The 27,075-nt window shown below is 46.3% G+C and overlaps 12 protein-coding genes across 20 annotated transcripts; 5 read left to right on the top strand and 7 right to left on the bottom strand.

Moving 5' to 3' along the window:
• Window positions 1–21: 21 nt before the first annotated feature.
• LOC6609101 (probable 28S ribosomal protein S16, mitochondrial) lies at window positions 22–630 on the top strand. The gene is made up of 2 exons (XM_002033768.2): window positions 22–245; window positions 311–630. Exons 1-2 carry the CDS (start codon window positions 129–131, stop codon window positions 581–583), a joined length of 390 nt encoding a protein of 129 aa, XP_002033804.1. The 5' UTR covers window positions 22–128; the 3' UTR covers window positions 584–630.
• Window positions 631–685: 55 nt separating this feature from the next.
• On the bottom strand, window positions 686–3,144 carry LOC6609100 (receptor expression-enhancing protein 5). 3 transcript variants are annotated; one of them, XM_032715316.1, is made up of 4 exons: window positions 2,161–2,419; window positions 1,092–1,324; window positions 931–1,030; window positions 686–867 (listed from the first exon to the last, which is right to left on the bottom strand). In XM_032715316.1, exons 1-4 carry the CDS (start codon window positions 2,246–2,248, stop codon window positions 806–808), a joined length of 483 nt encoding a protein of 160 aa, XP_032571207.1. In that variant the 5' UTR covers window positions 2,249–2,419; the 3' UTR covers window positions 686–805. The 3 variants fall into 3 exon arrangements, with proteins under 3 accessions (XP_032571207.1, XP_032571208.1, XP_002033803.1); XM_032715317.1 differs by lacking the exon at window positions 2,161–2,419 and adding an exon at window positions 1,388–1,469; XM_002033767.2 differs by lacking the exon at window positions 2,161–2,419 and adding an exon at window positions 2,893–3,144 and having other exon boundaries at window positions 690–867.
• Window positions 3,145–3,311: 167 nt separating this feature from the next.
• LOC6609098 (solute carrier family 25 member 35) lies at window positions 3,312–4,862 on the bottom strand. The gene is made up of 3 exons (XM_002033765.2): window positions 4,537–4,862; window positions 4,127–4,262; window positions 3,312–4,075 (listed from the first exon to the last, which is right to left on the bottom strand). The coding sequence occupies exons 1-3, from the start codon at window positions 4,782–4,784 to the stop codon at window positions 3,536–3,538; spliced, it is 924 nt and encodes a 307-aa protein (XP_002033801.2). The 5' UTR covers window positions 4,785–4,862; the 3' UTR covers window positions 3,312–3,535.
• Window positions 4,863–5,241: 379 nt separating this feature from the next.
• On the bottom strand, window positions 5,242–6,489 carry LOC6609097 (solute carrier family 25 member 35). Its single transcript, XM_002033764.2, has 3 exons — window positions 6,218–6,489; window positions 6,018–6,153; window positions 5,242–5,910 (listed from the first exon to the last, which is right to left on the bottom strand). Exons 1-3 carry the CDS (start codon window positions 6,463–6,465, stop codon window positions 5,380–5,382), a joined length of 915 nt encoding a protein of 304 aa, XP_002033800.1. The 5' UTR covers window positions 6,466–6,489; the 3' UTR covers window positions 5,242–5,379.
• Window positions 6,490–6,564: 75 nt separating this feature from the next.
• On the bottom strand, window positions 6,565–8,528 carry LOC6609096 (solute carrier family 25 member 35). Its single transcript, XM_002033763.2, has 3 exons — window positions 8,070–8,528; window positions 7,870–8,005; window positions 6,565–7,421 (listed from the first exon to the last, which is right to left on the bottom strand). The coding sequence occupies exons 1-3, from the start codon at window positions 8,315–8,317 to the stop codon at window positions 6,894–6,896; spliced, it is 912 nt and encodes a 303-aa protein (XP_002033799.1). The 5' UTR covers window positions 8,318–8,528; the 3' UTR covers window positions 6,565–6,893.
• A 274-nt stretch (window positions 8,529–8,802) lies between these two features.
• On the top strand, window positions 8,803–10,515 carry LOC6609095 (eukaryotic translation initiation factor 3 subunit M). The gene is made up of 3 exons (XM_002033762.2): window positions 8,803–9,093; window positions 9,210–9,389; window positions 9,444–10,515. The coding sequence occupies exons 1-3, from the start codon at window positions 9,049–9,051 to the stop codon at window positions 10,380–10,382; spliced, it is 1,164 nt and encodes a 387-aa protein (XP_002033798.1). The 5' UTR covers window positions 8,803–9,048; the 3' UTR covers window positions 10,383–10,515.
• An 11-nt stretch (window positions 10,516–10,526) lies between these two features.
• LOC6609094 (GDP-fucose protein O-fucosyltransferase 1) lies at window positions 10,527–12,141 on the bottom strand. The gene is made up of 2 exons (XM_002033761.2): window positions 11,998–12,141; window positions 10,527–11,942 (listed from the first exon to the last, which is right to left on the bottom strand). Exons 1-2 carry the CDS (start codon window positions 12,113–12,115, stop codon window positions 10,852–10,854), a joined length of 1,209 nt encoding a protein of 402 aa, XP_002033797.1. The 5' UTR covers window positions 12,116–12,141; the 3' UTR covers window positions 10,527–10,851.
• A 188-nt stretch (window positions 12,142–12,329) lies between these two features.
• Window positions 12,330–14,175, top strand: LOC6609093 (probable cysteine--tRNA ligase, mitochondrial). Its single transcript, XM_002033760.2, has 2 exons — window positions 12,330–12,439; window positions 12,496–14,175. Exons 1-2 carry the CDS (start codon window positions 12,429–12,431, stop codon window positions 14,159–14,161), a joined length of 1,677 nt encoding a protein of 558 aa, XP_002033796.1. The 5' UTR covers window positions 12,330–12,428; the 3' UTR covers window positions 14,162–14,175.
• On the bottom strand, window positions 14,152–15,810 carry LOC6609092 (transmembrane protein 39A-B). The gene is made up of 4 exons (XM_002033759.2): window positions 15,437–15,810; window positions 15,133–15,368; window positions 14,517–15,078; window positions 14,152–14,454 (listed from the first exon to the last, which is right to left on the bottom strand). Exons 1-4 carry the CDS (start codon window positions 15,704–15,706, stop codon window positions 14,191–14,193), a joined length of 1,332 nt encoding a protein of 443 aa, XP_002033795.1. The 5' UTR covers window positions 15,707–15,810; the 3' UTR covers window positions 14,152–14,190.
• Window positions 15,811–16,029: 219 nt separating this feature from the next.
• LOC6609091 (cytochrome c oxidase assembly factor 5) lies at window positions 16,030–16,492 on the top strand. Its single transcript, XM_002033758.2, has 2 exons — window positions 16,030–16,334; window positions 16,393–16,492. The coding sequence occupies exons 1-2, from the start codon at window positions 16,137–16,139 to the stop codon at window positions 16,432–16,434; spliced, it is 240 nt and encodes a 79-aa protein (XP_002033794.1). The 5' UTR covers window positions 16,030–16,136; the 3' UTR covers window positions 16,435–16,492.
• LOC6609090 (ATP-dependent RNA helicase DHX8) lies at window positions 16,432–20,388 on the bottom strand. The gene is made up of 2 exons (XM_002033757.2): window positions 17,110–20,388; window positions 16,432–17,053 (listed from the first exon to the last, which is right to left on the bottom strand). Exons 1-2 carry the CDS (start codon window positions 20,288–20,290, stop codon window positions 16,506–16,508), a joined length of 3,729 nt encoding a protein of 1,242 aa, XP_002033793.1. The 5' UTR covers window positions 20,291–20,388; the 3' UTR covers window positions 16,432–16,505.
• Window positions 20,389–20,440: 52 nt separating this feature from the next.
• LOC6609088 (KAT8 regulatory NSL complex subunit 3) lies at window positions 20,441–25,276 on the top strand. 7 transcript variants are annotated; one of them, XM_032715299.1, is made up of 8 exons: window positions 20,441–20,690; window positions 21,609–21,928; window positions 21,989–22,515; window positions 22,573–23,018; window positions 23,077–23,305; window positions 23,436–23,495; window positions 23,580–24,305; window positions 24,360–25,102. In XM_032715299.1, the coding sequence occupies exons 1-8, from the start codon at window positions 20,535–20,537 to the stop codon at window positions 25,100–25,102; spliced, it is 3,207 nt and encodes a 1,068-aa protein (XP_032571190.1). In that variant the 5' UTR covers window positions 20,441–20,534. The 7 variants fall into 7 exon arrangements, with proteins under 7 accessions (XP_032571190.1, XP_032571191.1, XP_032571192.1 ...); XM_032715296.1 differs by lacking the exon at window positions 20,441–20,690 and adding an exon at window positions 21,121–21,471 and having other exon boundaries at window positions 24,360–25,276; XM_032715300.1 differs by lacking the exon at window positions 23,436–23,495 and having other exon boundaries at window positions 20,442–20,690; window positions 24,360–25,276.
• Window positions 25,277–27,075: the final 1,799 nt, after the last annotated feature.

Raw genomic sequence — 27,075 nt, 5'->3', positions numbered from 1 at the left:
GACCCAATAGCTTGGTATTTTTTAATTTGCCCTCAACGGTCATGCTTTGCATAACAATTCACATTTTCTGATTGAAGAAGAATCCTTATTTTATGATAAAACTTGTATTAGATATATAATATATTGAGATGTCACTATCGCCAGCAAGTGGCATTGGCCGCTTCTATGCCAAGTCAGCCAAAATCATACGTTTCGTACGCCTGGGCTGCACCAACCGGCCTTTTTATCACATTGTCGTCATGGAGGTGCGTACTTTTAGGCCATTAAAATGGTTATAACTTTTAATTGGAAACTGTATTTTCCGGTTTAGAGGCGGAAGAACCAGCACCAGCCTGTCATCGAGCAGGTGGGCTCCTTTGACCCCCTGCCCAACAATTACAACGAACGACTGGTGGCCCTGAATACGGAGAGAATCCGCTATTGGCTGGGCAAAGGTGCCCACTTATCCACGCCGGCTGCAGAACTCCTGGGAATCGCCGGACTACTGCCCATCCACCCGCGCACCTACATGACCGCCTGGCGGAACCGGAGGGCAGCTGCCGAAGCGGAGGCATCGCCAGAAAAGGCGGAATCAACCGCCTAAAGATAGTTGTGCCTCAATAAAAGCCTCCTTTTCGGTTTTACGTTTAACAAACGGAGATTTCTTCTGGTTCAGCAAACACTGGTGCTCTTATCAACAACAAAATGAATACAGAATTAAAATTTATTGCAAAACGTAACCAATACGAGGTGAGGTTGGTGACCAGGCCCAAAACCAAATGCATGGATAAGCGAGAAGCGGTCGGAGCTACGGCACATTCGCCTTCTAGTCGTGCTTCAGCACTCCAGCGGCCTTCTTCATGCCATCATCGATGATCCTGTCAACGGCTGTGTGCAAAAATATATCTCTTTTTAGTAAAATTGCAATATCAAAGAGGTAGATTTACTCACATTCGTGATGTTTCAGGAAGTAGGGTCGCACCAGCTTGCGGTAGATGATGGTAGAACCATTCTGTTCCGTGGGCAGCATGCACCAGATGAGGAAAGCACACTGCATGTGGAGTTAAAGCATTTATAAGAAGTTCCTTATATGTGAGGAATGCAAAGCTCACCTTCAGCAGCCAGTAAAAGGGAATCACCGATGTTAGCAGACTCGAAAAGAATTCAATCACGGTGAAGATGCCAAACGTGACCCAGTAGATCAGCCACTTGGTGTCGTCCTGCTTTGTGCTGGACTCGATGGCATGGATGGAAATATATGCAGGGTACAGAACCCCAATGATGTTGCACAGTAGCTGGGCGCCCCAGCCAAAGATCAGGTAGATGGCGCACAGACCAACAGCACCTACATATGATGAGATAAAATACCTTATTAGTAAATAGCATTAAGTCACTGATGGAGCTCTACCGTAGCGCAGGAGGGGGTTCTCTACGAACAACTGGACTATTTTGCTCTCGATTTCCTCGACTGCCATGTTCGCCATCTAGTTGGTCAATTGATATTGCCCTAGTGGCGCATTTTCCCTTATGGCTATAAGCAGGTCCAAGGGCAGGAGCGGTTCCACAGGGCGCAGGGTGATCAAAAGGAAATAAACACTTACACACTTTAGCTACAAGACTAACTGCTCGAAGGGCACAGTGCCAGGTGCTCGTACTCCTTTCAAGGGCGCCCCTTCGTGGATCCCTGGGGTTCCTAAACCGCCCCATGCCGTTGGCTAATTATAAACCCTTAGCTGTTGTCAGTAGATGTCTCGACCTGCCTCTGATCCCGGCCAGTTGCATTTTGCCCACCCAGATGAGCGGACTACGGCCTGTTGTTTTGCCATAAATTTATGATGTCATTCATGCCCGATGGCGGCTAATTATATTTATACCCTGGCTGAGGGTATATTAATTTGAGCTACGAGATTGCAAAAAGGTGGGTTTCGTCACAAACCACAGAAACTATATCCTTATAGTCGATCATTTGATGTGAATTGCGAATTCTCCATAAATGGTTGTTCCCCAATATGCATATATTTGTTTACACAATTTGTTTTAATTATTAAAGTATGCCGAATTGTTGAACAGCTAATGAGGCCAAATGTTTGAATGATGAATCAACGTCAGTCATTTTTGCAAGTGTACATAGACTTCGACTATTAAAGATAGCTACTTTTGCCATTGTGACCGCATTCTCACCTATGCCGAGGTAAACCAGGGGAACTCTGACATTGTGCCGCGTCTCCTGTCGCTGTCTGATTAGCATAATATAGTCCCAGAGCCACATCGGTAACTCCGGCGAGCACCGAACGAACGAACTGAAAGCTCTACCAACGCACACAGGTGAGTGTGAGTAGATTGGCTCCACGTGTGCCGACAGCGCCACGTCTCAATAATTCAGACCTTTTGACCCCGCCGAGCTGGACTTTCTCCAGATCTTTGTCTAGAGAATGTGGCAATGGTATGCGCCAGATTTATTGCTCACCGCGTACTGGGCAAAAAAAGTGTACTTTCGTTGAAGTAAACAAAGAAAAGCACAAAACATGAAACTTTTGTGGATAACAGACGCACACATCGCCAGCTGTCTACGTAGCCGCTTACACGCACACATCGCATGCTCAGAAACTGAGGTGTATTGGTTGGAGGTACTTGGTGATAATATAGACACACTATTTAATTGGGCTTTGGCGTTTAAGTCGTCGGTTTAATTCGCTAATTGGCCACCTGGCGGTGATTAAGCCCCCCGACCATCCTGATTCAGCCACATACACATTGCTATATATAACAGGTTGCTATTTATAAGCTTCCCGAAATATTCCACTGCATCTCTAGGCGAATCTCAGTGGTTACGCAGTCGTCAACTAGCAGGAGGTCACATGGGCGTTTCGGCGAAGGACATGCGATGACGTCGCCAGGATAATCCACACTCACCCACGAAAATATTGACCCGGTCCACGCCGGTCTTCTCCTCCACGGTATCGAAGACTTTGGTCCACGGCTTGGAAGCATCGCGCAGCGATCGGCTCACGTCATCCTTGTAGCCGTTCAAGAACTGCTGCACCTGAGTTACCTGGGCGGCCATTTTGCGCGAATTGTGTTTAAATATATTTGGTCAATCAAAAATATGCGACGCCGCCGACTTTCCAGATGGTCGATAGTCGATAGTTTGTGCTTGCGCTTATCGGTGCCAATCGACTATTGAAGACAAAATGCGTTATAGTTCGCATCTATCGCCGCCTATCGACATGGAAAGGTCATACTAAAATTGCAATACTGGCGGCTTTTTCTTTCAATTTTCTTTTTCACAATAAATATTTGCAAATAGCCAACACATATGTTGTTTCTACCTATTCGAATTGATAATTCATTTAAACTTTTATTAGAAAGGTAAAAATGAAGTGCAACAAAGCACATAACATAACAGTTTACTTGCATCCCATGGTAAAGTGATGGGGTCATTTTCGATGAACAATTTTAATGTTTAGTTTTGTAAAAGGATAGTCACATCGTGGGATATAACAAATGTATGCGAGGACTTACAGTATTTTAATGGCCTCCAGGAGGGCTGGACTCTTCAGTTTCTGGGTTGGGAGAAAACATAATGATCGCGCACATGGAGCAACTTTTCAAAAAACACAAATGTCAAGGTGGTGTGCGGGGCACTACGAAAGTAGATGGGCCAAAAGCCCTTGTACATCCCATGGAGCCCTTCGGTTTTCCAGATCTTAGTGAAGCAGTCCACCAAGCCCTTGTACATGAGTCCACGACCCTTTTCATCCACTGGCTGGTTGTACATTCGAGTGGTGAGCAGGTCAAAGGGTGAATTGGCCACCGCCACAAGGGTGCCCGACGATAGACCGGCACAGAAGGAGAGGAGAACCGGTTGGGTGACCCATCCTTTATCCTTCAGCACGGACTTGGCCTTAGGAAAGGTGCCGATCTGTACACTGGAGGCCACAAGCGTTCGGTTCAAGCTGGGTAAAGCAGCGCGCCAGAATCCCGAAATGCCATTCGTGCGGTAAATGTGCAGCAGGGCGTCCATCATCGAAGTATGTTTATGCTGAAAGCCCACGGCAATGGATAGAACCGCCTGGGCATGCTGTTGGGCCTTAATCTGTGAGATGGGGCGAGATCAGATGGGAAGCTCTAGATGGGATCTACTCACCATGTAGAAGGGACTGGCGAAATAGGTGCCCGTGCAGCCGCCCAGAGCTCCAAAGAACATGCCCCGATAGAAGGATATGGAGCCATCCTCATTCTGCAAGTATCCCAGCTCCAATGCGTTCGAATAAACACTTAGCCTACCATAAGGAAAGGGTATTTACACTGCATTTTGCTCAAGGTAACTATTTTCAATGGTAAACGTATTATTATTATTATTTTCATTACTTCACAATGGTAGATAAGATAAACATGCATTTCATTTCATATTACTTAGCATTGCATAATTTCACGTTCACTTTAATATATACTTTCTTTAAAACTCCCTCTAATATAATAATATTCGTCTAAAGTTCAATGATTTAGATATTTATGGATGGCAACCTTTACAATGACACTGATCCTAGTACTTGCCTGACCGAGTTGAGGACAAATTGGTAACACAATGCCGGAGCGAGACCCTTCTCCAAAGCAAGGAGTCCGTCGTTGAGGACTATCTGCAGCATGGCCTGGGCAAGATGCCTGTAGGGCTTCACATAGGTTCCTCGGGTAGCCAACTCTCCCTGCAGCTGCATCCGCGTCTTGACCACATCGATGGGATTGGTGAACACCACCGCACCCATCGCTGCCGTTCCGCCCAGCACGAAATCCGACTTGGTCATGTTTTCACCCCAACTTTGGATTTGGATGATCTTACGTTATCATTTTGTTTACCTTGTGGTCGACAGACCGATTGTTACACTTATCGAATTCGTAGCATAAATTTTAAGGTTTAAATGCGCACATGGCGGGTTAAGAGATAAATTAAATTATTTGAACTCTTGTAATTGGTGCTTTAAAATTAAAATTGGCATAAGAAAGAAATTAGTACTAGCGGTTCATTAATTTTGAATTCGAAAATAATTTTTAATTTTTTATTGAATTATTAATTATTAAGCAAAAGAAATAAATCACTTTGAGAAAATGTTTTAATACATTCATTATAGCTATTAGATAGTAATATATAAAAATTAGATTATCGATAGTTTCATGTTTGGATATCGAGAGTTTCGCAAATGGTTAGGAATGGATTTTAAGGACTTAATTTTATTTAACCGCCGAAGAATAAAACTATTTATGTTAAAAAGAATACTTTTTTATTTTCGCTTTTGGCTTTTTTGAATCTCTACTTACCCTCTTCAGATCTTACCCTCATAATACGTCTAAGCATATGGTTTTGCATTTCAAAAAGCCCTTCCCGTTTTAAGTAATTTTTGTTTAGTAGTGTAGATCGTATTTTTCCCTCATCGCAATTAGTTCGTCAAAGAACAAAAGCACTAACGTGGAATATGGAGCACTCCTCAAATAAATGGGCCAAAAGCCCTTATACAACCCATATACACCCTCCGATCTTAGGATCTTAAGCACACAGTCCAACCAGCCCCTGTAGTAAATGCCCCGACCTTGGGCATCAACTCCCTGATTGTAAAGACGAGTGGTAACCACATCCAATGGAGTGATTGCCAACGAGACAAATGAACCAGCGGCTAAGCCAGAGCAGAAGGACAGGATTGTGGGATGAGTAACCACTCCGTTTTCCTTCAACACACTCTTGGCCTGGCCAAAAACTGCGATTTGAACGGCGGACGCAACAGTGGCACGGCTCACATTCGCCAACGATCCTCGCCAGAGTCCAAAGACGCCGTTCTTTCTGTATATCTTCCTAATCGCATCGCTCATCGAGGCGTGCTGATGCTGATAACCAACGGCGATCTGCTTGGCTGCCTGTGCCTGAAGTTGCGTCTTGATCTAGAATGGAAATGTAGCTATCAGTGGTCTTATCTTATCACGACTATACATTGTCAAATATACGCGGAAGCAGACACCTTCAGTGTTCGATTTACATAATCGCTTACCAGGAAGAAGGGACTGGCACAATAGGAACCCACAACGCCGCCCAAGGCGCCCCAGAACAAGCCCTTTGCAAAGGAGATCTCCCCCTTGTTGTTGTGGACCCAACCCTTCTCTACGGCATGGGTGTATATGCTCAATCTGTGGACAGAGCACATATGTATATATTTACAAAACTGTTTGATGGATAACAGCTTTAACCTACCGAAACGAGTTTATTACAAACTGGAAGCATAGCGCTGGAGCCAATCCTTTCTGCAGGCCAAGAATTCCATCGTTTTTGGCCACGGTCACAAAGGCCTGGAAGACGCTCTTGTAAGGCTGAGCATGCGATCCTCGGGCGGCCAGCTCTCCCTGTAGTTGAATGCGAGTTTTGATCACCTCGACGGGATTGGTGAAGACACCAGCGCCCATGGCAGCCATGCCACCCAGCACAAAATCCGACGTAGCCATCAATGAGACGTCCGTTCTGTATCACAATCTAGTGATCACTAACGCTACACTTGCGATAAGAAATCTGCTTAAGACTTGAGAGCAATATGCGTTAAAATGTAACATACTAACTGGTTTATTTTACCAAAATATTGCACGGTTAATGGCTACAGGAAGAGCTCTTAAATTAGCTTAATGAAGGCAAAAGTTGGTTCTGAGGCTTTGCTAATCTAAGAGATTGGAACTAGGACATTAAGCTACTCACTAAAGACTAAAGCCAGATTTGGATAAACAAATTGTATGCGGCACTTTACATTCTGTTGCACATCAATTTTGTTTATCTAAGCTTGGCTTAATAATAAAAAACAAAGTGTATATTTGTGGGTAGTATAAACGATTTAAACAATTTAGTACTTAAATTAATGCTACCTAGCCAGTGATCTTTGGGGTCATTGATTACTATACTTTGTGCGTACGGCGACCAGCTCGTCAAAGAATAGCAGCACAAGGGTTGAGTGGGGGGCAATGCGCAGGTAGTTGGCCCAGAAGCCCTTGTACATACCATAAACGCCCTCTGATCGTAAGATTTTCACAAAGCAGTCAACCCAACCGCGATAAAGAAGACCTCGTCCTTCGGCGTCCACGCCCTGGTTGTACAGACGCGTGGTGATTACATCCGGCGGCGTTATGGCCACCGACATAATGGATCCGGCTATCAAGCCAGCCGAGAAGGAGTTCAACGTGGGCTGCGTCACCAGATCGTACTGCACCAGCAGGGCTTTGGTCTTGCCAAAGGTGGCTATCTGGGCACCTGATCCCAAAGCCGCCCTGGGTAATGCGGCCACAGATCCTCTCCACAGTCCTCGTATTCCATTCCTGGAGTAGATCTGACGCAGGGCATCGGTCATGGAAGTGTGTGCATGCTGGTAGCCCACGGCGATTTGCTTGGCGGCTTGTGACTGCAGCTGTGTTTTGATCTGGATGCAAAAAAAGGGACCATAATTAATATTATAGAAATATCAACCTTATAAATAAGAATAAATAGAAAAAAGCAAATGATCTTATACATGTTAATTGATTGTGATTATAAGTTAAAGTCTACAATACTTATTAGTTATTTAGCGAATGTTTTTTCTGTTTCTAGATCTTGAAAATGTCTTAATATAAATAGGCTAACAATAAATGCGTTATGTCATAAAGTAATAAGCAATGCAAACAACCATAAACAGGAAAAAAAATGTGGATATTTAGAAGTATGCTACTTTCTCCCTGAATATCATGAAATGTTAATATTTAGATACTGATAGACAGTTGCCAATAAAGTCCCTTATCTGTGGAAGGTCCATAATGCTGATGAGCACGCGGCTCATTTAGATAAGCTATTTGTTTATGTAACCTTCCGCAGCATTCCCACATTGGGCGTACCAGGAAAAATGGACTGGAGCAGTAGGAGCCCACGACGCCGCCGATGGCGCCCCACAATAGTCCCATTCCGAAGGACACCTCGCCCCTCCTGTTGTGCATCCACCGCCTCTCCATTGCTTCCGAATAAATGCTAAGCCTGGCGAATGCAAATTCGAAGTACAAATTAATAATTGTAAAGTATAGCTATTAAATAATCCCACCGGAAGGAATTGATGATGAACTGGAAGTACAAGGCCGGTGCGAGGCCCTTTTGGAGGCCCATAATGCCATCGTTTTTGGCCACCGTGATGAAGGCATTGACAATCCCTTTGTAGGGCTCCACATAGGTACCCCTCGCCGCCAGCTCGCCCTGCAGCTGGATCCGAGTCTTGATCACCTCGATGGGATTGGTGAAGAAGGTGGCCCCCACGGAGGCCAGGCCGCCCAGAACAAAATCCGATGTAGCCATGTAATCACGAGTTCTGCTGAGGATAGTGGTTGACTAGAAACTGTTGTGCCGCCTGCCGCGGAATCTCTGTGGCTCTAGGAAGCCGAACGCTGCGTGTGTGTCGTGTATTTCATAATTTTCCTCCGCGATTAGCTGGCATTACTATACTCTTCTCGCCCGTTATACAAATATAATATAAATTTGGCGAGCATTATAACTTAGTTGCAGCGGAGTTGCCAGACTGTCGCGCAATTAACAATTTCACAAAAATCGTGTCATTTTGCTTAACTGTAAAGTGCTAAATGTAAAAAAAATAACAGCTAATGGGAAATTTAAAATTCAGGAGAAACGGGTCTTACAACGTTAGTAACGGTACGGCTAAGAAGTCACTGTGACTATATGGCTCAGAAGATCCGGCAACTCTCCTTTTGGCAAGATTTATTGTTAGCTAGAATCCCGCCAAAACATTTATAAAATTGATTTTCATGTCAACATTAATACACCATAACTATTTTTATTCTATTGAACTGAGTGAATTTCAGAGGAATGTTATTTATTTTAAGTGTATTTTAATATCACCTTAATTTAACTCGGTCCCTTCTTTGAGAGCATCGCTACTTGGCGGGAAACGGACCAGGCCGGCAGCACTGGTCGCTCTCTTTCCTTTCGAGCTGTCAAAGCGCCGAAGACGTGTGTGCGTGTTATTTTCAGCTGCATTTGTTTAAAAAAGTGGAATAACATTTTACAAAACCATGACTTCGCATCCGGTTTTCATAGACCTGTCCCTGGACGAGCAGGTAGAGTGAAAGTGCCCTGTTTTAGCCATGTATTTGGGCGGTCCCTTGCCCAAATTGAGGTTATGTCTTCCTCTTGCTGCAAAACAAAACTAATATTATTTGCAATTTATTAAAAGGTGCAAGAGCTGCGCAAGTATTTCAAGAAGCTGGGAGCCGAAATCTCTTCGGAGAAGTCCAATAAAGGTGTGGAGGATGATTTGCACAAGATCATCGGCGTCTGCGACGTTTGCTTTAAGGATGGTGAGCCCTCGCAGATTGACGGCATTCTGAACAGCATTGTGTCCATCATGATCACGGTGAGTAATACAGAATACAATATAAGCAACGTATAATAACCTTCAATATTTCAGATACCCCTGGATCGCGGTGAGAACATTGTGCTGGCCTACTGCGAGAAGATGACCAAGGCTCCCAATCTTCCCCTGGGCAAGGTGTGCCTCCAGTCGTTGTGGCGTCTGTTCAACAACCTGGACACCGCCTCTCCCCTACGCTACCATGTGTACTACCACCTGGTCCAGGTGGCCAAGCAGTGCGAACAGGTGCTGGAGGTCTTCTCAGGTGTGGATCAGCTCAAGTCCCAGTTTGCCAACTGCCCACCTTCGTCGGAACAGATGCAGAAGCTGTACCGCCTGCTGCACGACGTGACCAAGGACACCAACCTGGAGCTGTCTTCAAAGGTTATGATTGAGCTGCTGGGCACCTACACGGCGGACAATGCTTGTGTGGCCCGTGAGGATGCCATGAAGTGCATTGTGACTGCCTTGGCCGACCCCAATACATTCCTGCTGGATCCTCTGCTGTCGCTGAAACCTGTGCGCTTTTTGGAAGGCGACCTCATCCACGACCTGCTGTCCATCTTCGTGTCCGAGAAGCTGCCGGCTTACGTGCAGTTCTACGAGGATCACAGGGAGTTTGTCAACTCGCAGGGATTGAACCATGAGCAGAACATGAAGAAGATGCGTCTGCTGACCTTCATGCAGCTGGCCGAGAGCAGCCCGGAGATGACATTCGAAACGCTAACCAAGGAGCTGCAGATCAACGAAGACGAAGTTGAGCCCTTCGTCATCGAGGTGCTGAAAACAAAGCTGGTGCGCGCACGTCTAGATCAGGCCAACCAAAAGGTACACATTTCATCCACAATGCACCGAACCTTCGGAGCACCACAATGGGAGCAGCTTCGCGATCTGCTGCAGGCATGGAAGGAGAACCTCAGCACAGTGCGGGAGGGTCTAACGAGCGTCTCCTCGGCGCAATTGGACTTGGCTCGATCCCAGAAGCTGATACACTAGGCCCACCACTTCCAAAAAACTGCACTGATGATGAACAAATGCTGGCCTCGGGGCAATGGAGTGACGACCTAAATTATTTTCAAGAATACGAGAGGGTTGGATAACTTGAATAAATTTATAAGTAAAATCGGTAGCAAACAAGTGTTTTGATAAATGCGAGGAATACTTTAATAGCTTACAATTAAGTTGTAGAGTTTTTGAAGGCATTTAACGGTTTTCATTAAAATCCTTTTTATGAATTAAAGCTAAAAGAATAAACAATAACTATACTGATATTCGTTAAAAGGACTAAATATTGGTAACTTTCAAAAGTAAATTCATTAAATTTGTAAGTTAAACTTTTATCTTACTTAATTAAGAAGTGAAGTCAAATTATTGCTTAATCAATGTAATAAAACTGTCTAGTATTAGGAAAGAAAACCGAAAAATAGCCTATTCGAGTATTTAAGTAAATATTCCTGTTGATCCATTACAGCTCCTCGTGCACGTTGGTATGCTTGCGATCCTTTTCCTTGGGGAATCCCCAGAAGTACGACGGAAAACCGTGCACATCTCGTTCTCTTTTCACGAATGCCGAGTAGGAGGAGATACAGTTGCCGATAAAGTGGTTCGACTGTCCGAGAATGGCCAAGTCCAGATAAGGATCATCCTCCGGCAGCTTGTGCACACTGATGCCCATGCGACTGAGGGCCGTGTTTAGTTCACCGATCATGTGGTTGGAGTCTGATGCCACAAAAACTGATTTGATTTCGTTGTCCGGCTGAGTTTGGCGCACGTTCTTAATGGTTCTCTTTAGCTGGCGGATGATGGCCTCCTTGGAGAGCATGCAGAGCTCCGGGTAGAGTGCACCACGTTCATTTTTATAGCCCAAGCACTGCGGCGAGGCAAACAGATGCTGGCTATCCTTGACGTGCTCACAGGCTCTCACCCAATCGATGCCGTTGCGCAGATGAATACCCAAAAAGGCACCACGCGGCAACTGCTCTCGGATGAAATCCTTAGATGCGTCCCTATACCTTTGGCTCCACTGCAAGTAGCGCTGCAGCTTGCAGTTCTCTAGCTGAACAGGAAAACTAGCCGGAGCTCCGGTGAACGCGAGTACGGGATATGATTCTGCAGGATATTTGGCCTGCCACTTGGCAGCCTCGTTGCTATGGTGCACATCAAAATGAAGTGGCGCATAGAACTCTGACCTCACAAAGTCTATGTGAAAAGTGTCCCAAAAGGGACCAAAAGGATTGCCATCCTTGGCGTGGCAATTGGGCTTGTCTGGATCATTCTTCTCCTGCTTAAGGCTATATCGTTCCTTGTAGCAAAAGGAGACTCGCTCCGATTCTGGCCAAATGTCGTCGGCCAGGTGCCACATGAAATCTGCCATGGTGATGACGCGATGGTATTCCTTCAGGGGCTCCACCTCAAAGTATGTGTTGAACGGTACCTGCCGGGATCGTAGTTCACCCCTACGATACTCCACCCACGGCGGCAGGATCAGGGTGCGATTAAGCGCCTTGGCGAAGGCCAATGATCCCAGGAAATGGTCGGCTTGGTTGCCAAAGCGTCCTTTGAAAAGCGCGGTTTAGTTGGCGTTCTTTGGGGATTTCCAAGTGAAACTTACCCATACAAGGACAGTAGGTGAGGTAGCCGTTGGGATCGCCCCCCAATTGGGCACATGTTGAGCTTATTAATAGTAAAATCAAGTTTACAAAGCGAAGCTTCATTTTAAGCCACTGCATTCTGCCGGCTTCGATTTTCTTTGACCAGGTGGCAGCTCTGTATCTGGTGGTTCTATTTGCCAGATTACAAAATGTTTGGAATGCTTTTGTTTGTGATGTGATATCATAAAAACAATTGAGTACTTAAATATATATTTAAAGATTTATGAAATGTTTGTGAAATTATTTTTAAATTTTATCTTAAGACTTTCTTACTATGGGCTAAAAAGCTCAGATCTGGCAACCTATTAGTTTCTAATCATATGTTATTGCTTACATGAAACTTTAGATATAAGTTTATTTAGACTTTAGCCAAAATTTACAACATATAACAATGTATAGCCTGTGAGTATTTATATGGAGTTTGTTTTTGTATGTCTAAACCCTAATGCTTCCCACAGCAAGGAGGTGCTCCGGGCTCTTAACTGTCGAACGAGACCAGCTCTCATTTGCCGGCGTAACATTTCGGAGGAGGCTCCCAAGCAGGATAGTCCATTTAAATGGCGAAAACCAATCGGCCAGCACACAGGAATCAATATATACAATCACGGTTTGCGGCAAAAGGTACCTCTAATCCTACGCAATCCCCAAATGGTCACCTGGTACACTTGCGGACCCACTGTTTACGACTCCGCGCACCTTGGTCATGCCAGCACCTACGTCAAGGTAGACATCCTGCAGCGCATTCTCCGCGATTACTTTAAAATCAATCTGGTGACAGCCATGAACATCACGGATGTTGACGACAAGATTATTAAGCGAGCCCAGCTCGCTGGACTTGACTGGCAGAAGATGGCGCGAGCTTACGAAGCGGAATTCCGGCAGGACATGTTGCGTCTCAATGTTCAGGCGGCTGATGTGCGCAGTCATGTAACCACCACCATGCCTGTCATTATTCAGTTCATCCAGCAGCTGATAGCCGAAAAACAGGCTTACGTTACCCCGGATAACTCTGTTTACTTTGATGTCTCCAAAAGCAAGAACTATGGAAAGCTTCAAAACTTAGGCCTAAGCGAGGACAAATTGGACCCCATCAAAAGAAACACTGCCGACTTTGCCTTGTGGAAGGCGCGTAAAAGTGGCAGTGAGCCCACGTGGGCTGCACCCTGGGGTGGCGAGGGACGCCCCGGTTGGCACATCGAATGCAGCGCCATTGCAGGTCTATTCTTTGGCCGCCAGTTGGATATTCATGCCGGCGGCTTGGACTTGCGTTTTCCGCACCACGAAAACGAGGAGGCGCAGTGCTGTGCACGGTATAAAACTGACCAGTGGGTAAACTATTGGCTGCACACCGGACAACTTCATATGGTTGGAGATGCGCAGAAGATGTCAAAGTCCCTGGGCAACACGATCTCAGTGTCGGAGCTGCTGAAAAAGTATACCGCCGATGAGTTTCGAATGGCCTGCCTGCTGTCCAATTACCGCAATGCAATGCCTTATAGCGATCAGTTAATGCTGACGGCTCGCCAGACCCTGCAGCGGTTCAAAAACTTTCAGGCGGATCTAAGTGCCTATACCCAATTCCTGAAGCCTGTGCACTTGTTGGACGAGGGAGCGTTAAAGGCCCAACTGACTCATACAGTTACCGAATTCGATAATTGCCTTCGAGATGACTTTGATACCGCCAGAGCCATCAGCGTGCTAATGGATCAGATGAGCAGCATAAGTCGCTGCATAAATGAGCAGCAAGTGGACGCGCAGGAGGAACCCGCCTATTGCATTGATCTGCTGTTGGCAGCTGGAAACTTCATAAACCGTGGCATAGTCACGTTTGGTCTATCGGAGTTGCAGGATAGAGAATCGTTGCAGGAAAAGGTTTCCTTTACGGATCATAGCATTGATCCCAATTTGCTTGTGAATGATGTGATAAACGTTCGGGGGAGAATGCGGGAAAGGGCCACCTCCGGAAATGTAAAGAACCCACAGCTTTTAGCTGCCTGTGATGAACTGCGGAGCCTGCTACAACAGCACGGCATTCAGGTCCGCGACCACAAGCAGGGCAGCTCCTGGGTGTTTGCCGTGTCCTGTGAAAAGCCAGATGATAAGAGCAAAAGTTCTGCCGAATAAAAGTTAATATATTATTCTTTGGATCGTTACTACATAAATGCATCTCTCATGCGTTGTCGGAAGGGTTGATCGGGCGCCACGGCGTGCTCCGCCTTGTACAGATCTTTAGTGATGAGGTAGTCCCGCACCAGCTTGAAGAAGGCCCCCATGCTGGTGAAGGCGACGAAGCTGATGGAGAGGACAAAGTGCCACTCGACGCTTTCTGCGCTTAGAGACCCTATTTCTACTAGTAGCACGGCAGCCTGGAGAATGGCCAATGTGGAATAAATTATGGTGGGATTGTGAAATAGTTTCTGCAAAAATTATGAATAAACAATGAACATACGATCTTACACCCCAGTTCTAAGATACTCACATAAAATCGAGCGTGACTGGCGTTTCCCGGAGTGGCCACAGTAACCATGCCATGACTTCTGTACAGGCCCCCGTTGTGCTTTACCACGGTGCCGTGGTTGTAGGAGGAGTATTTCGACCAGGTGAGCGCACTGGCGGCTACTATTAGCTGCGAAGGCGCTGGCTCCCGGTCAATGCGCTGCCAGCAGCCCAAATGCAAAGTAGCCCGATGTAATGTATCACTATACTTGGCAGGATACAGGAAAACGGCACACAGACTGAAAGCGCCCAGGCAAACAATGATGCAGTGCTGGGCTGCTCGGAGCACATTGTATTGGACACTAACGGCCAGACAGCAGGGCACTAGGCCAGTGTAGTATGCATTCACCATGGAGGTGAAGATGAGCTGCTTAAAACGCTTATTGAAGTCATGTCGGAGTGTTTCCACTTCGTCCCTTATGTTGACCGGATTGGTGGTGCAACTGTGGACCGGTAGGTCGTTGATATACACGCCCGGCAGCTCGAATCTGGTGCGCAGGAAGGGCTCAAGTTGGAAGCCGAAGATCAACAGGTAGATGACCACACTATGAAAGCGAATGTAGGAATATCTTTGGACAAAATATACTTTTCATTCTTACGGATACGACAGGAAGAGAAGGAGTATGTATGTGTGCTGCTGGTATAGCTTCATGGCGCAGAAACCCAAGGATAGCTGAACAAGGCCTCCAAATCCGTACTTGATTCCCAGCCGGATAAGATGCCGGCTCTTCTCGTTTCCTTTCCTGATCTTCACCAGCAGCAAGCAGTAAATCAGTCTCCGCGTATTGAGTATGAGCAGTAGATAGCGAAGATAAGGATCGATCAGCTCGATGTTCTGGGTGCATAGATAGATTACGGATTAGTTTCCTTGTTGATACAGATGGAAAACCTCTGCAAACCCACCACCATGTGCCTGGTGTGCGCCTGTGGCAGCCACCAGTTGGTTCTGTAGATGTTGATGAACTGTACGATGGCCGTACCCATGGTGAAGGCGCACATAATGAGTTCGCTGAGCCACTCGGATGTGGTGGCGTGCTCCGGGAAGGGAATGTGCTTGGGCATCGCTGTGGCCGGCGTCTGGGATTGACCCTGCTTGGTTGCCAGCAGGTGGGCGAAGGAGTCATGTGTTTCGCTGGAGCTGCTGCCATCACTACTGCGTTCGTCGTAGGTCATATCGATTGGTTCAATTGCTTGTACCGGGAGCTACATTTAAATAAATTCAAGCGACAATGTTTTTGTGCGGGTGGAGGACCAAACTTTGCACCATTTACAGCACTTTTTCTGGCTTAAAAGTAGTGTTGAGCACCGTAGAATGTTTTGCGTTCATTTAAAATGATAATATTTTTAACGGGGTAAAAGATACTTAAATTTAATTATTTTATTAAATTTCAGTTAAGGGGGTATAAAACCATAATATGCATGTAAAAAACAGTAATCAAAGCTGCCATAACCCCTTTTGATTTAGCACCACGCCCATGACAGCAGCTTTGAACGTTAACCAACATTAAGCCGGCTGCTGGTTTAACAGCTGTCCAGTGGTTTTGTAACTGGTCCACAAAATAATCCAAAATATAAATTAATATACCGCTGTATACATACGAAAATGATGCGCTACGAGGGCAACGAGAGGCTGGCCGATGAGACGGCGTGCGCGGGAGTGCGTGCGGATCTCAAGATGTGCCTCCTGGAGAGCGACTGCTGCAAAATGGGCAAGACGCCGCGCCAGTGCCTCCAGGACAACAACGTTCCATCTGAGTGTCAGGTGCTCCGCAACACCTTCTACGAGTGCAAGCGCTCCCTGGTGGGTCTCCTTGAAATATCCATTTTTTCCCAAGCTATCACATATACCCATCTTTCAGTTGGACAACCGACAGCGCTTTCGAGGTCGCAAGGGCTACTGAGGTTTAAACTTAAATTATATTTTTAAGCGCTTAAAATACAAAAAATTACAGACATAAACGGGCTTAGTCCATTAATTGCGACGTCGACGAACGCGAGAGATACGCCAGGCATTGGGCTCCTCGTACTTATTGTACAGCGGCTCCAGGCGCTGATTCTTCTTGAATTTGCTTAGCTTCGTGGGGTCCGAGAAGCGGAAGAAGGACGGAGCAAATTCCACCAGCCATTTGGGATCGATCGTTGTTACTTCACGCATATACTCTTTGGTGGTCTGCACCAGCTCGTGATAGATGACCCACTCTGGCTGGCGATTGAAGAGAGCACTCGACGGATGGATGTAAACGACCTGTGAGTCGACCAGGGTACGATATCCTTCCTGGGGATCCTTTTTCGCTGCATTGCGGAAGAATCCGGAGCAGATTGCCTTCTGAATGCGCACAGAGTTTTTCCCAGCGGATACGACATCCAATTTGTGCCTGTCCATGATTCCCAGCAGCTGCTTCCTCACATCCTGGCTGCGTTTCAGAGTTCGAATCTGTACGAAGTTTTCGTAGCACCAGGCATTTGAGAATTTGTTGTTCTTCCAACTGTTGTAAACGGCCAGCAGCGTCAGATGGTCACCTGTGCAGAAACGATCGTTAGTAATTGTTCCATGAATAGGAAAAGGATTTACTTACCTTCCGCCTGATTGAATTTGGCCTTTTTCTGATCCGCCAGTGCCTGCTTGTCCTTTGGCCTGTAAAACACGTTCTGCACACTGAGCATCGAAACAATAGTCAAAATCTCATCGGAGCACTGCAGAGCGACGGACATTATAAGCATCTTGGAGAGATTCGGCTCGAGGGGAAACTCCGCCATGCGTCTGCCCAGCCGAGTAAGCAGGCCTTCGTCATCCAATGCTGATAAGGAATGAAGTTGCTCGAGCGCCATTACCAGCGATTCCACAGGCGGGGCGTCCATGAAATCAAAGTGCAGCAGATCGTTTATTCCCATTGTCTTTAGCTGCAGAACTGTTGTGGCCAGATTGGTGCGCTGGATTTCCGGCACCGGAGTGGGCAGCATTTCATCTCGATACGCACGTTCCGTATAGAGACGGTACGTTTTTCCTGGGCCTGTACGTCCGGCTCTTCCCGCTCTTTGCTTTGCTGCCGCTTGTGAAATGGGAGTGACCACCAGCGAGTCCATGCCCGTTTTCGAGTTGTACACCTTCTGTTTCACGAAACCAGGATCTACCACATAGAAAATGCCATCGATTGTGAGCGAAGTTTCAGCAATATTGGTGGCTATAACAACCTTTCGGCTTCCAGCGGGCGCAGGATCAAATATACGCGTCTGCATTTCGGATGGCAATGCGGAGTACACCGGCAGGATAATTAGTTCGGGGACATCCGGTCCCAAACTCTTCATTCGCTCGTACAAAATTTCGCAAGCCGTGTCGATTTCTTCCTGACCCGTGAGGAAGAGCAGAATGTCTCCAGGAGGCTCCCGCAAATGGATTTGCATTACTGTAATCAGAGAAGCATCCAAATAGTCCGTCTCTGGTTCCTTAGTATATAAAACCTCCACGGGGAACGTTCTTCCTGGAATTGTGAAGATTGGCGCCTTGAAGAAGTACTGCGAGAACTTCACCGCATCCAAGGTGGCTGATGTGACAATTAGCTTCAGTTCTGGTCGCTTTTGCACGGCTGTCTTGAGCAGGCCGAAGAGCACATCCGTATGGATTGTCCGTTCGTGAGCTTCATCCAACATAATGACTGAATAACTCTTTAGCTCCGCCTCCATTAGGCACTCACGGAGCAACATACCGTCAGTCATGTACTTAATTATGGTTTCCGGACTGGTGCAATCCTCGAAACGAATGGTGTAGCCAACTTCCTGGCCTAACCTGCAACCGTACTCCTCCGCCACACGCTTGGCCACCGACATGGCTGCCACTCTTCTGGGTTGGGTGCAGCCAATCTTTCCTCTAGCAGTGAATCCACATTCGCCCAAATACTGGGTGATCTGTGTGGTTTTTCCCGAACCAGTTTCTCCAATAACAATAAGGATCTGGTTGTCCGTGACCGCTTTGATCAGATCATCTCGCAGTTTGTATATGGGCAACGACTGTCGCTGCTCCACTAGCGTCAGATCAGTCTTCTTACCGAAGGAGGATTTCTTGCCGCCAATGACATGCTTTTTCCATTCTGGAACTTCAGGGGGAGCAGCAGCCATTCCTCGCATGTTGGCCGCCAGGCTGCGGCTCTCATCCTCCGGCAGTGGGTCTATCCAGTTCTTATTGAGGCTCGTTGGCATAGCTTCTATCTCTTGTTCGCGCTGCAACATCTTCTGCTCGCGACGCTCCTTAGACAAAGCCGACTGCATCATGGCAGCTTGAGCCAGTGAGCCATCGGGATTCTTTACAATTCTGACTGGAGACAGATCATGTAAGGCTCTACCGTGCCCGGAGAGGAAGGGTGGCTCCTCTTCCACAATCTCAATCTCGATATCGGCTTCGTCGTCTTCATCTTTCGGCAATAGGCCTGTTTCCTCGTCGAAATCAGGCATCTCACTTCTGTCCAACACACCCGAACTAATCATTTGCTTGATTTCCCAGCGCTCGGGACTGGAGATCCTGGTCACACGTTTCCTGGACTCGTGCTCGTCACCTTCCATTCCATTGCCTTGCAGATTCAGCATCGATGTGCTGCTGCTAAAGGGGCCATCTGGATTTCGATCTCGTAGAGACTCATCGTCTTCTGGCGCGTGTGACAGTGGATTAAGATCCTTTCCAGAGTCCTGGTCTACCTCTTTCATTGACAAGGAGACTTTTTGACCAGTTATTGACATTACTTTCACTTTAACAGTCTGATTCCGAGTGACTACCTCCGTTACATCTGTCACGCGTCCTTCTGCTCTTAGTTGTGAGATGTGTACTAAGCCTTCCCAGCGTTTCCGCAGTCCAAAAAGCTGTACAAAGCAACCAAAGGGTACGATATTAGCTATCTTGCCGGAATAGATTTTGCCTGCCTCCGGATCATCGGTCATGGCGGCAGATGGTGGGGGCATCTTTTCACTGCAATCCCTCGAACGATCTCTCCTATCTCTCCGTTCTGTGGAACGAGATCGGCTTCGCCTTCGGCGTTCGTGGTGATCTCTTGAGCTGGAACTCTTGTGGCGTCGCTCCCTGTTACGATCGCGATCCTCGCGAGACCTGCTTCTGCGGCGATTATCTCGGGATCTGCTTCGACGACGGCGTTCCTTGTCACGCGATCTGCTTCTGCAACGATCAGAGTGTCTATCTTCCCGCGATCTACTTCGTCTTTTTGTGTCTCGATCCCTACTTCGGCGCTTGTGGCGATCCCTGGAACTGACTTCCTTGGGTGGTCTTACCAATGTGCCACCCTCGCCAGGGGCTAGCGCTTCCAGCTCCATCATAGCTGCATCCACATCGCTCATATCGGTTTTTTTGTGCATTTCGGAATGCTTCTCCGTTTTCGCCTTCACCTTCTCTTCGTCATCGCTCTCCTCCTTTTTGCTGTAGGTGTCATTGGGCAAAGCGAGGCCGGGAAACATTTTCAACAGTTGCGATTTCTTGTCTTCCTTCTTGTCGCCGCCAGTTTTCTCCTGGCTAGCGCCGCCAGGTCTACTGGGGCGCATAAGATTAATGATGCGCTGCAGGTTCTGGACCAGGGAGTCTGGGAATTCGGCGCCATTATCCAGCAGAGCCTTGCGAAATGTGTCATATGTGCGATTTTTGTTTTCTAAATCGATGATAAACTCGGCCAGGTCCTTGTCGTTGATGCCCAAGTGATTGTCTAACTCAGTGCAGATCTTCGAGACCAGCGAAAGGTACTCCAACTTCTGCAGCTCGTCCATGCCGTCAAAGAGTACTAATTCAGATACAATTTAAAAAATTTGTGGAAATTTTAGAAAATTTCCCGCTGCAACAAAACGCGATCAGCTGTTTCTGCACGCAATGGTGTTGCCAGGCGCGTAAAAACAACTAAACAAGGTGGCAGCACTAGCCACTATCACTCGGTCTCGGACGCTACGCTTAATTTCGTCGCGTTTTTGTTAAAACTAAAAATAATCTATATTTTAATCAAAGATACATCTGAATATGTCTTCGTTCTTCGATTGCTTCAATGATTTTCTGCAGAGCGGCGGCAACTTAGTGCAGAATGTGTCCCAGGAGCAGGAACAGAAAATCGCGGACCAGGCACTGGACGGCGTCATAGAGCTAATGCCGCCAACCACCCCCCCACCCAGCGAGAGTGTAAGTAACATCCAGGATAGAGGAGTAATTGCTCCACTTGTCCAACATCGAAGATATTCGTTTCGTTGGCGTTTTGTTGTGAAATAAAACAATTGCCAGCGCGGGGCGTGAGGTTCGGGGTAGTCACGGGGTTGCCAGATTGACATCTACTTACATATGTGGCAAGGCCACGTTTGGCACGCCATATTTTGCTAGAAAGAAAATTCGCAGTTGTGTACTAGCAAATACCAGAAAATCAATAAGAATTGCTGGTAAAATTGGTTAATAACAGTGCGAATAGCGAGTGACTTTTGATTGGGCCGTAGGCTAGCGCGTTGTGTCATAACCAGCTGTTTCTTACCATCCAATCGCGACAACGGCGTAGAAAAGAAGAAGAACATTAATTTGGGGGTATCCAGTTAAACGCAATATTAATTATTTAAAATTAACTATGAAGGAATCGGGAAGTGCCAGCAAAAATCAGCCGCAGACCTCAGAGGCCAGAGGCTCGATTATAACCTACAGTCCCAGCAAATTTCTGACTAGCGTTGGAACAGGCAGAACGACATACAGCACACATACACACACAACATCAGCAACGTCGGCGGCGACAACCGCAACAAAAACAAACAATTCACCAATGGGCGGATTCAGTGCCGCTTATTATGTGGTAAAGGCCGGCTCCCTGGGCAGCGCTGCCTCCATGTCGGGTTGCATCAAAGTCAGTTCTCCGCCAAAGGCGCCGCCGATGGCTAAGTCGCCCGCCCTGGTCGTTACATCGCCGTGCACGCCAACAGAGAGTGTAATGTTTAAACTAAAGGCATCAAATCACCCACTAACCAGCATTGCATGCGCCCTAAGATCCTCAACCGAATCACTCACCTCACTAATGTACCGTTTTGCCTATATTAAACACTAATTAATGCTTTTATCCTTCAGTCCAGTACCATATCGGCGCCAAGTGAATCCTCCTTTAGCGAGAAAATGGAGCACAGCTATATGCGAGATACGCAAGTCCGCAGCGATGTTCACAACGGCCTCACGCCCGCTAGGAACATTCTGGTCCGCCATCCGCCACAGTGTTCCAGTTGCCACACATATCCGCCGCAGCACGAGGAGCTGTCAGAGATTCAGCAGGCCCATGTGCCGCCCTATGATGAGGTAGTCGCCAAGGAGGCAATGAATGAATGCGCTCGTATTGCAAAATACGTAAAGAACAACAATTCGGATGAGCAAGATTGGGTTGCTCGCGTTAATAAGTAAGTTCTCGACCGTAGTCAATAGAAAGGCTTTACCATTCAACAACTCCCATCACACAGATTTAATTGGACGCCCATGCAGGAGATGGTTTTCGAAAAGGTCTGCTCAATTCTGGACCAGGATCAGTTGGCACGCTTGGCCAACGACAAACGCCAGCACGAGCCTATCCATCGTCGCATAAGCTCGGATAAATCCGCATCCAGGTTTCGCAAACTTCTGGCCAGCGTGTCTTGGGAGTCACGCATTACGCAGTGGATTCATGCTCTGCTCATGGAGCACTTGTCGCCTTCGTATATGGCCTCTTATCTGGAAATTCTGCAGACTCTGAAGACCAAGTTGCCCACTTTAGTGGACAAGATGCTGTTTGGTAGACCAATAAATAGTAGTCAGGAACTGCTGGCACCGGTGATGAAAAAACGATGGGAACCAAATATCATGCCCAAGTCTCGTCAGCTCACGCATAACGCCATCATGGTGGTGCTGCCCAACATGCCGACCACTGGAACAGTTTCGGACCGCATGCAGAAGTGGTACCAGTCATTGTCTACTATCACTCAGGTGGTTCAGATCTCGCTGCCGAATACAAGTAGGTTTACTAGCAGAGCTATCTAGATAATCTTATTTAACCATTTCACTTTTTTAGACAACAGAATTGGGAATCAGAATCTGGACCATGTGGCCGAAACCATTGTGTCTCTCACACGAGTCAAAATCAATGAATTGCGCACAGAAAACCCCAGTCGTGGCATCATACTCGTTGGATTTAATGCTGGAGCTGCCTTTGCTCTACAGGTTGCTCTATCGGAGAGCGTTGCCTGTGTGGTTTGCATGGGATTTGCTTACAACACAATACGTGGGCCACGCGGAACCCCCGATGATCGCATGTTGGACATAAAAGCGCCGATACTCTTTGTCATCGGCCAAAATTCGGCACGCACAAGTCAGGAGGAAATGGAAGGTTTACGCGAACGAATGCAGTCCGAATCTTCGCTGGTCGTAGTGGGCAGTGCAGATGATACACTGCGTGTGCCTAAGAGCAAGAGGCGAATAGAAGGCGTTACACAGTCGATGGTTGATTACATGGTTGTCGTAAGTTCAAAATAGAATATTTGTAATGAAAAAACTGTATTTATGTTATAAATTGCAGGATGAAATCTTCGAGTTTGTGAACAAAACGCTAAGCAATCCACCTGGACCGCGCATGCCCACATCTTTAATGCATCAGCAGGGCTACCAGCGACTGCAAAAGCAGTCATCTCACATCCTGGCCGATGGAAATGCAAACAAGGCGATTCAGCAGATGCGTAAGCGAAAGATGGACGGTGGTTTAGACGACTCAATGGGTCAGCCTTCCAAAACAAAGTTTGTCCCTCACAGTAAGTATCAGTTTTCCAAAGTTAGAGCATTAGATCGTCATAACCTTATCATCATAACATCCATCCCGCATGTTAACTCACTAACCACTTAACCATAACGTTCCCAATCAAAATTGATCCTTCAACGAAGATCGCGTCCACAAGCCGAAGCCACCGCGCCTCATTGATCCGTTTGCTGTGAAGCGAAAGGGTAAATTCATCTCGGGTCTTCCTCTATTGCCACTTGTTGGCTGGCTCCCCCGATTCATCAACTAACATTCTTACCCCCCCCCAGTTGGAAGACCCCGAACACGCCCCCTTCCCAATGTCGGTGGCTCGGCACGCTCTGTTAGCCAAAAAGGTGCACCTCATCCCGACAAACCAAAACTGAGCGGCGAAGAACCTAACCAATCCATTGAATTCATACTAGATGATGCCCAGGACTATGGAGATGCCCAAACCACTGCAGGTGGGTCAGCAAGCCTGCCAAAGGTGATAACTCCCCCCGGTGTTTTGGGAAAACAACTGCCGCCCGTTAATCTCGTAGCTGGCACCAAGATTAAGATGATTCCATCCAGCCAGTTCGTTCAAATCAAATCGCTACCGTCACAGAGCAAACTCATCAACTACACGCTGAACAAACCGAGTGTCGGGACAAGCAGCACTGCCAACATTGGCAGCATGGTAAAGACCCTACCATGCTCATCCGTTGGTGGCCAGCAGATCATCACCTTAAAAACGCCCTCGGGACAAACGCAGCAGTTTGCAACAGCAACCACGTCAACAGGTTCACCTGGTTCATCGACATCAACAGCAACGGGACAGCAAAAGTACACAGTTTTTAAGAACGCCAACGGCATGACCATGCTACATCTCAACAATCTCAACTCTCCCACTGCAGCTTCTAGCAGCGGCTCTTCGAATATGGATTTGTCCAACATTATCGATATGCCCATTGTTTTTGCCGATAACGAAGGCAACATTCCCGAGCAGCAACAGGCGGACAAGGAAATTAAACCAGGTGCGTTAAGTGTTATGGTTTATATACTAGATTTTAATTAAACATTTTTTATAGCCCCCATTCGAAGTGCCAATAAGAGCCCGTTGATCATCAGTCAGAAAATCATTAAGGAGGCAAATAAGCCCTCGGGCATGGTTACCAGTGGCAGCATTACTGGCGTCAACAAGCCGGGAAATATTGTGCTGAACAAAGGCCTTCAGCAATTGCTAAATTCATCGCCCGGGGGAGCACTTGCCACTCAGAATAAAGTTGTGTACCTCAACCGGAGTACAATTAAGCCAATGGGAAATATAGCGCCTGGTGCTCTTCGCGTTCCTATAAGGATTGTGAACACCCCGAAGACCGGAGGTGCCGTGACGACCTCAGCATCCAGTAGTCCCATTATGGTTGATCCAGCCACAGGATCCAAGGTTGCCAAAACCGTCAATGTGCAGACAATCAAGCCAAGTGGTTCTATTCTGGCTCAAGGCACCATCCGTCAAGCGGGCAACGTGGGCACCAAGAGCTACCTTCAGATGATCAATACCGCACCGAGTGCGTCCAAAACTGTTGCTGGCGACGGCAAAGGTTCTGTACGAAATATCTACTTTAAATCGGCAACCGGACTCAAGCAGCTGCCCGTGCAGATGCTGGGCAATCGTATCCCGGGTGGCTCCGTCATTTCGTCAACCGCAACAGCATCTTCTGGAACTCCTGGCCTGCGGCGAGTGGTCAACATTGGGCCCGTTTCCAAGGTGACTACCACGTCGACAACATCATCTTCGATAGCTGCTCCTTTAAACCATAACAAAATGTAGAATTGGACAATGTTTTAATTGGGTGCCTGATACATTTTCGTACTTAGTCGATAGCTTTGTAAATATGTTAAGCTATTAATTAATTAGTGATTAAGGGGTCTTGTATTACCATCTTTCCCCAATTTCAAGGATTGCAATTTCGTTCAAATAAAGAACAATGTAAGTCGACAAAAAGTTTATTTTAAGTTCTGGGAATTCGGAGAACGCTTCGCTTGCAAACCTGTGCGAATTCCATGTCTGGGTTTTGGGTTACCATAAAATGTCTTGATTTGATATATGCTGGCTGGTCCTAGGCTGCAAAGCGACGGAGCAGCACAGGAAGCAGCAGCGGCGTGGGAAAAGTATTCAAATGCTTCGGCTCGAAGTGCGTTAGTCCAAGATTTCTCTGCCTTTATGTAACCCACAATTGTGTGTTCACACGGCTGCTCTGCGACCAGTGCTGCTCAAACTGTATTCTGATGACTGATATTTTGCTTAGAATTGCAATTCGTTGCTCGCTGCCGGCAGCTTGGAAAAAAGGCTAGAGTTTCATTGAAGTTTCACGGGCAAGTGTATGGATGGTCCTACACATACTTGTCTATATATATATATATATTATATATGTACATATATATGTGGGTTTCTTGTTAAATGCCCCTGTAGTTTGTGTAGTACACTTTAACCCATTTAAAGTATATTCTAATATATGATGTATATTTCGGAAAACTAATTTAAAATCTTATATCTCTTATTATTTTTTGTATATATTTTAACAAAATATATTAATATTAAGGTGCTCTCAATGAATTGGTATTATTTGAACGATACAATAGCTTTTTTACATAAACAATAATCATAGTTTTTTAATTTAATATGTGCATTAAATAAACCGTTTTTTTGGTCCTAATGGGTTAAGTGCCCTTTTTGACTAGTCAGCAAATTGCAAAGCGAAGCTCTCTCAAAAGCCAAAGAATATTTTTGCGGATCCCGAATGCGCCGCTTGCGCAGATTTTGAGTTTTTCTTGTGATTTCTTATTTGCTTTAGTATCAGTTATATATATTTTATTACATCGTATGTACAGTCCGAAATCGTGCATATATATAAACACAATTATGTATGGCTATTTATTTTTGTGGAGTCAAGGGTAATACGGACATTTCGAACTGCTTGGAACTTCAGTAGCGCGACAAACGTGATCACGAGCAGATCGTCAAGAATTACAAAGTGCTGAAAGGATACTGAAAGGATTCAATTGGGTGGTTACACCAGAGTGTTCAAGGATATTGCAGTGCAAAGGTTTTAATTGGGTGATTAAAAATAAGTGCATTCTAATATGGTTTTTTAAACACAAAAAAATATAATAACTTTTTAACTCACTACTTTTGACATAACTATTTCAAAACTTTGAAGATACAAGATCATAGGTTAATTTTGTGACTTAAAAGTGGAAACTGCATATATGTAGGCAAGCGAAGAAAATCTCCTACGATTTTTGCATAAACTTTTCAGGTGCCAAAAAATGTTGAATATTTCCCTGGTCACTTCCCAGCGACTTACGCAATTGGAAAATTATGTGGAGAGTCAGCCGGGCGATTCGCAGACACAGTAAATCGCCAAATGCCAAGACCCAAATCGAATTTGATTTAAAAATGTCTTTAGCCGGCTGCTGGTTGCATTCGCAATGCAATTTCGGTTGCAGTCTCGCTTCGCTTACCACCTGCCGGGAGCATTTGGCCCATACCTTAAACTTTTTTTTACTCACTCTGGTCTTAATTTGTGGCAATTTGTCGAACCAGAAACCCACTGGGCCAGCAGCAGCCAGCACGTGAGTTTGTTTATGGCTTATTATTATTATTTTGTGTTTAGCCTAATTTCTGCGGCAAGATTGTTGCAAATTTGGTGGCCTTTGATAAACAGGCTGTTCACCTATAATTTATGGCTTTCAAATTTAAAATTCATATTCTTAGATTATTATGTATTATATAGTAATCTA

The sequence above is a fragment of the Drosophila sechellia genome, chromosome 2R, assembly GCF_004382195.2.
Source record: "Drosophila sechellia strain sech25 chromosome 2R, ASM438219v1, whole genome shotgun sequence".
Lineage (NCBI taxonomy): Eukaryota > Metazoa > Arthropoda > Insecta > Diptera > Drosophilidae > Drosophila > Drosophila sechellia.
This window is presented reverse-complemented; position numbering and strand designations above follow the sequence as displayed.

Coding starts and splice junctions, on each gene's coding strand:
- LOC6609098 (XM_002033765.2), bottom strand. CDS start 4,784: ATGACCAAGTCGGATTTCGTGCTGGGCGGAACGGCAGCGATGGGTGCG. Junction 4,263..4,536: donor TTTGTCCTCAACTCGGTCAG/GCAAGTACTAGG, acceptor TCCTTATGGTAG/GCTAAGTGTTTATTCGAACG. Junction 4,076..4,126: donor TCGCCAGTCCCTTCTACATG/GTGAGTAGATCC, acceptor CCCATCTCACAG/ATTAAGGCCCAACAGCATGC.
- LOC6609096 (XM_002033763.2), bottom strand. CDS start 8,317: ATGGCTACATCGGATTTTGTTCTGGGCGGCCTGGCCTCCGTGGGGGCC. Junction 8,006..8,069: donor TTCATCATCAATTCCTTCCG/GTGGGATTATTT, acceptor TGCATTCGCCAG/GCTTAGCATTTATTCGGAAG. Junction 7,422..7,869: donor GCTCCAGTCCATTTTTCCTG/GTACGCCCAATG, acceptor TTTTGCATCCAG/ATCAAAACACAGCTGCAGTC.
- LOC6609088 (XM_032715296.1), top strand. CDS start 21,121: ATGAAGGAATCGGGAAGTGCCAGCAAAAATCAGCCGCAGACCTCAGAG. Junction 22,516..22,572: donor GATCTCGCTGCCGAATACAA/GTAGGTTTACTA, acceptor TCACTTTTTTAG/ACAACAGAATTGGGAATCAG. Junction 24,306..24,359: donor GGACAAGGAAATTAAACCAG/GTGCGTTAAGTG, acceptor CATTTTTTATAG/CCCCCATTCGAAGTGCCAAT.
- LOC6609092 (XM_002033759.2), bottom strand. CDS start 15,706: ATGACCTACGACGAACGCAGTAGTGATGGCAGCAGCTCCAGCGAAACA. Junction 15,369..15,436: donor CGCACACCAGGCACATGGTG/GTGGGTTTGCAG, acceptor CTATGCACCCAG/AACATCGAGCTGATCGATCC. Junction 15,079..15,132: donor CTTCTCTTCCTGTCGTATCC/GTAAGAATGAAA, acceptor TCGCTTTCATAG/TGTGGTCATCTACCTGTTGA.
- LOC6609101 (XM_002033768.2), top strand. CDS start 129: ATGTCACTATCGCCAGCAAGTGGCATTGGCCGCTTCTATGCCAAGTCA. Junction 246..310: donor ATCACATTGTCGTCATGGAG/GTGCGTACTTTT, acceptor TTTCCGGTTTAG/AGGCGGAAGAACCAGCACCA.
- LOC6609094 (XM_002033761.2), bottom strand. CDS start 12,115: ATGCAGTGGCTTAAAATGAAGCTTCGCTTTGTAAACTTGATTTTACTA. Junction 11,943..11,997: donor CACCTACTGTCCTTGTATGG/GTAAGTTTCACT, acceptor CGCTTTTCAAAG/GACGCTTTGGCAACCAAGCC.
- LOC6609095 (XM_002033762.2), top strand. CDS start 9,049: ATGACTTCGCATCCGGTTTTCATAGACCTGTCCCTGGACGAGCAG. Junction 9,094..9,209: donor ACCTGTCCCTGGACGAGCAG/GTAGAGTGAAAG, acceptor ATTTATTAAAAG/GTGCAAGAGCTGCGCAAGTA. Junction 9,390..9,443: donor TTGTGTCCATCATGATCACG/GTGAGTAATACA, acceptor TCAATATTTCAG/ATACCCCTGGATCGCGGTGA.
- LOC6609100 (XM_002033767.2), bottom strand. CDS start 3,043: ATGGCCGCCCAGGTAACTCAGGTGCAGCAGTTCTTGAACGGCTACAAG. Junction 1,325..2,892: donor CCGGGTCAATATTTTCGTGG/GTGAGTGTGGAT, acceptor CATCATATGTAG/GTGCTGTTGGTCTGTGCGCC. Junction 868..930: donor CTTCCTGAAACATCACGAAT/GTGAGTAAATCT, acceptor TTTTGCACACAG/CCGTTGACAGGATCATCGAT.
- LOC6609091 (XM_002033758.2), top strand. CDS start 16,137: ATGATGCGCTACGAGGGCAACGAGAGGCTGGCCGATGAGACGGCGTGC. Junction 16,335..16,392: donor ACGAGTGCAAGCGCTCCCTG/GTGGGTCTCCTT, acceptor CCCATCTTTCAG/TTGGACAACCGACAGCGCTT.
- LOC6609090 (XM_002033757.2), bottom strand. CDS start 20,290: ATGGACGAGCTGCAGAAGTTGGAGTACCTTTCGCTGGTCTCGAAGATC. Junction 17,054..17,109: donor CAAATTCAATCAGGCGGAAG/GTAAGTAAATCC, acceptor GTTTCTGCACAG/GTGACCATCTGACGCTGCTG.
- LOC6609097 (XM_002033764.2), bottom strand. CDS start 6,465: ATGGCTACGTCGGATTTTGTGCTGGGTGGCATGGCTGCCATGGGCGCT. Junction 6,154..6,217: donor TTTGTAATAAACTCGTTTCG/GTAGGTTAAAGC, acceptor CTCTGTCCACAG/ATTGAGCATATACACCCATG. Junction 5,911..6,017: donor GTGCCAGTCCCTTCTTCCTG/GTAAGCGATTAT, acceptor TTTCCATTCTAG/ATCAAGACGCAACTTCAGGC.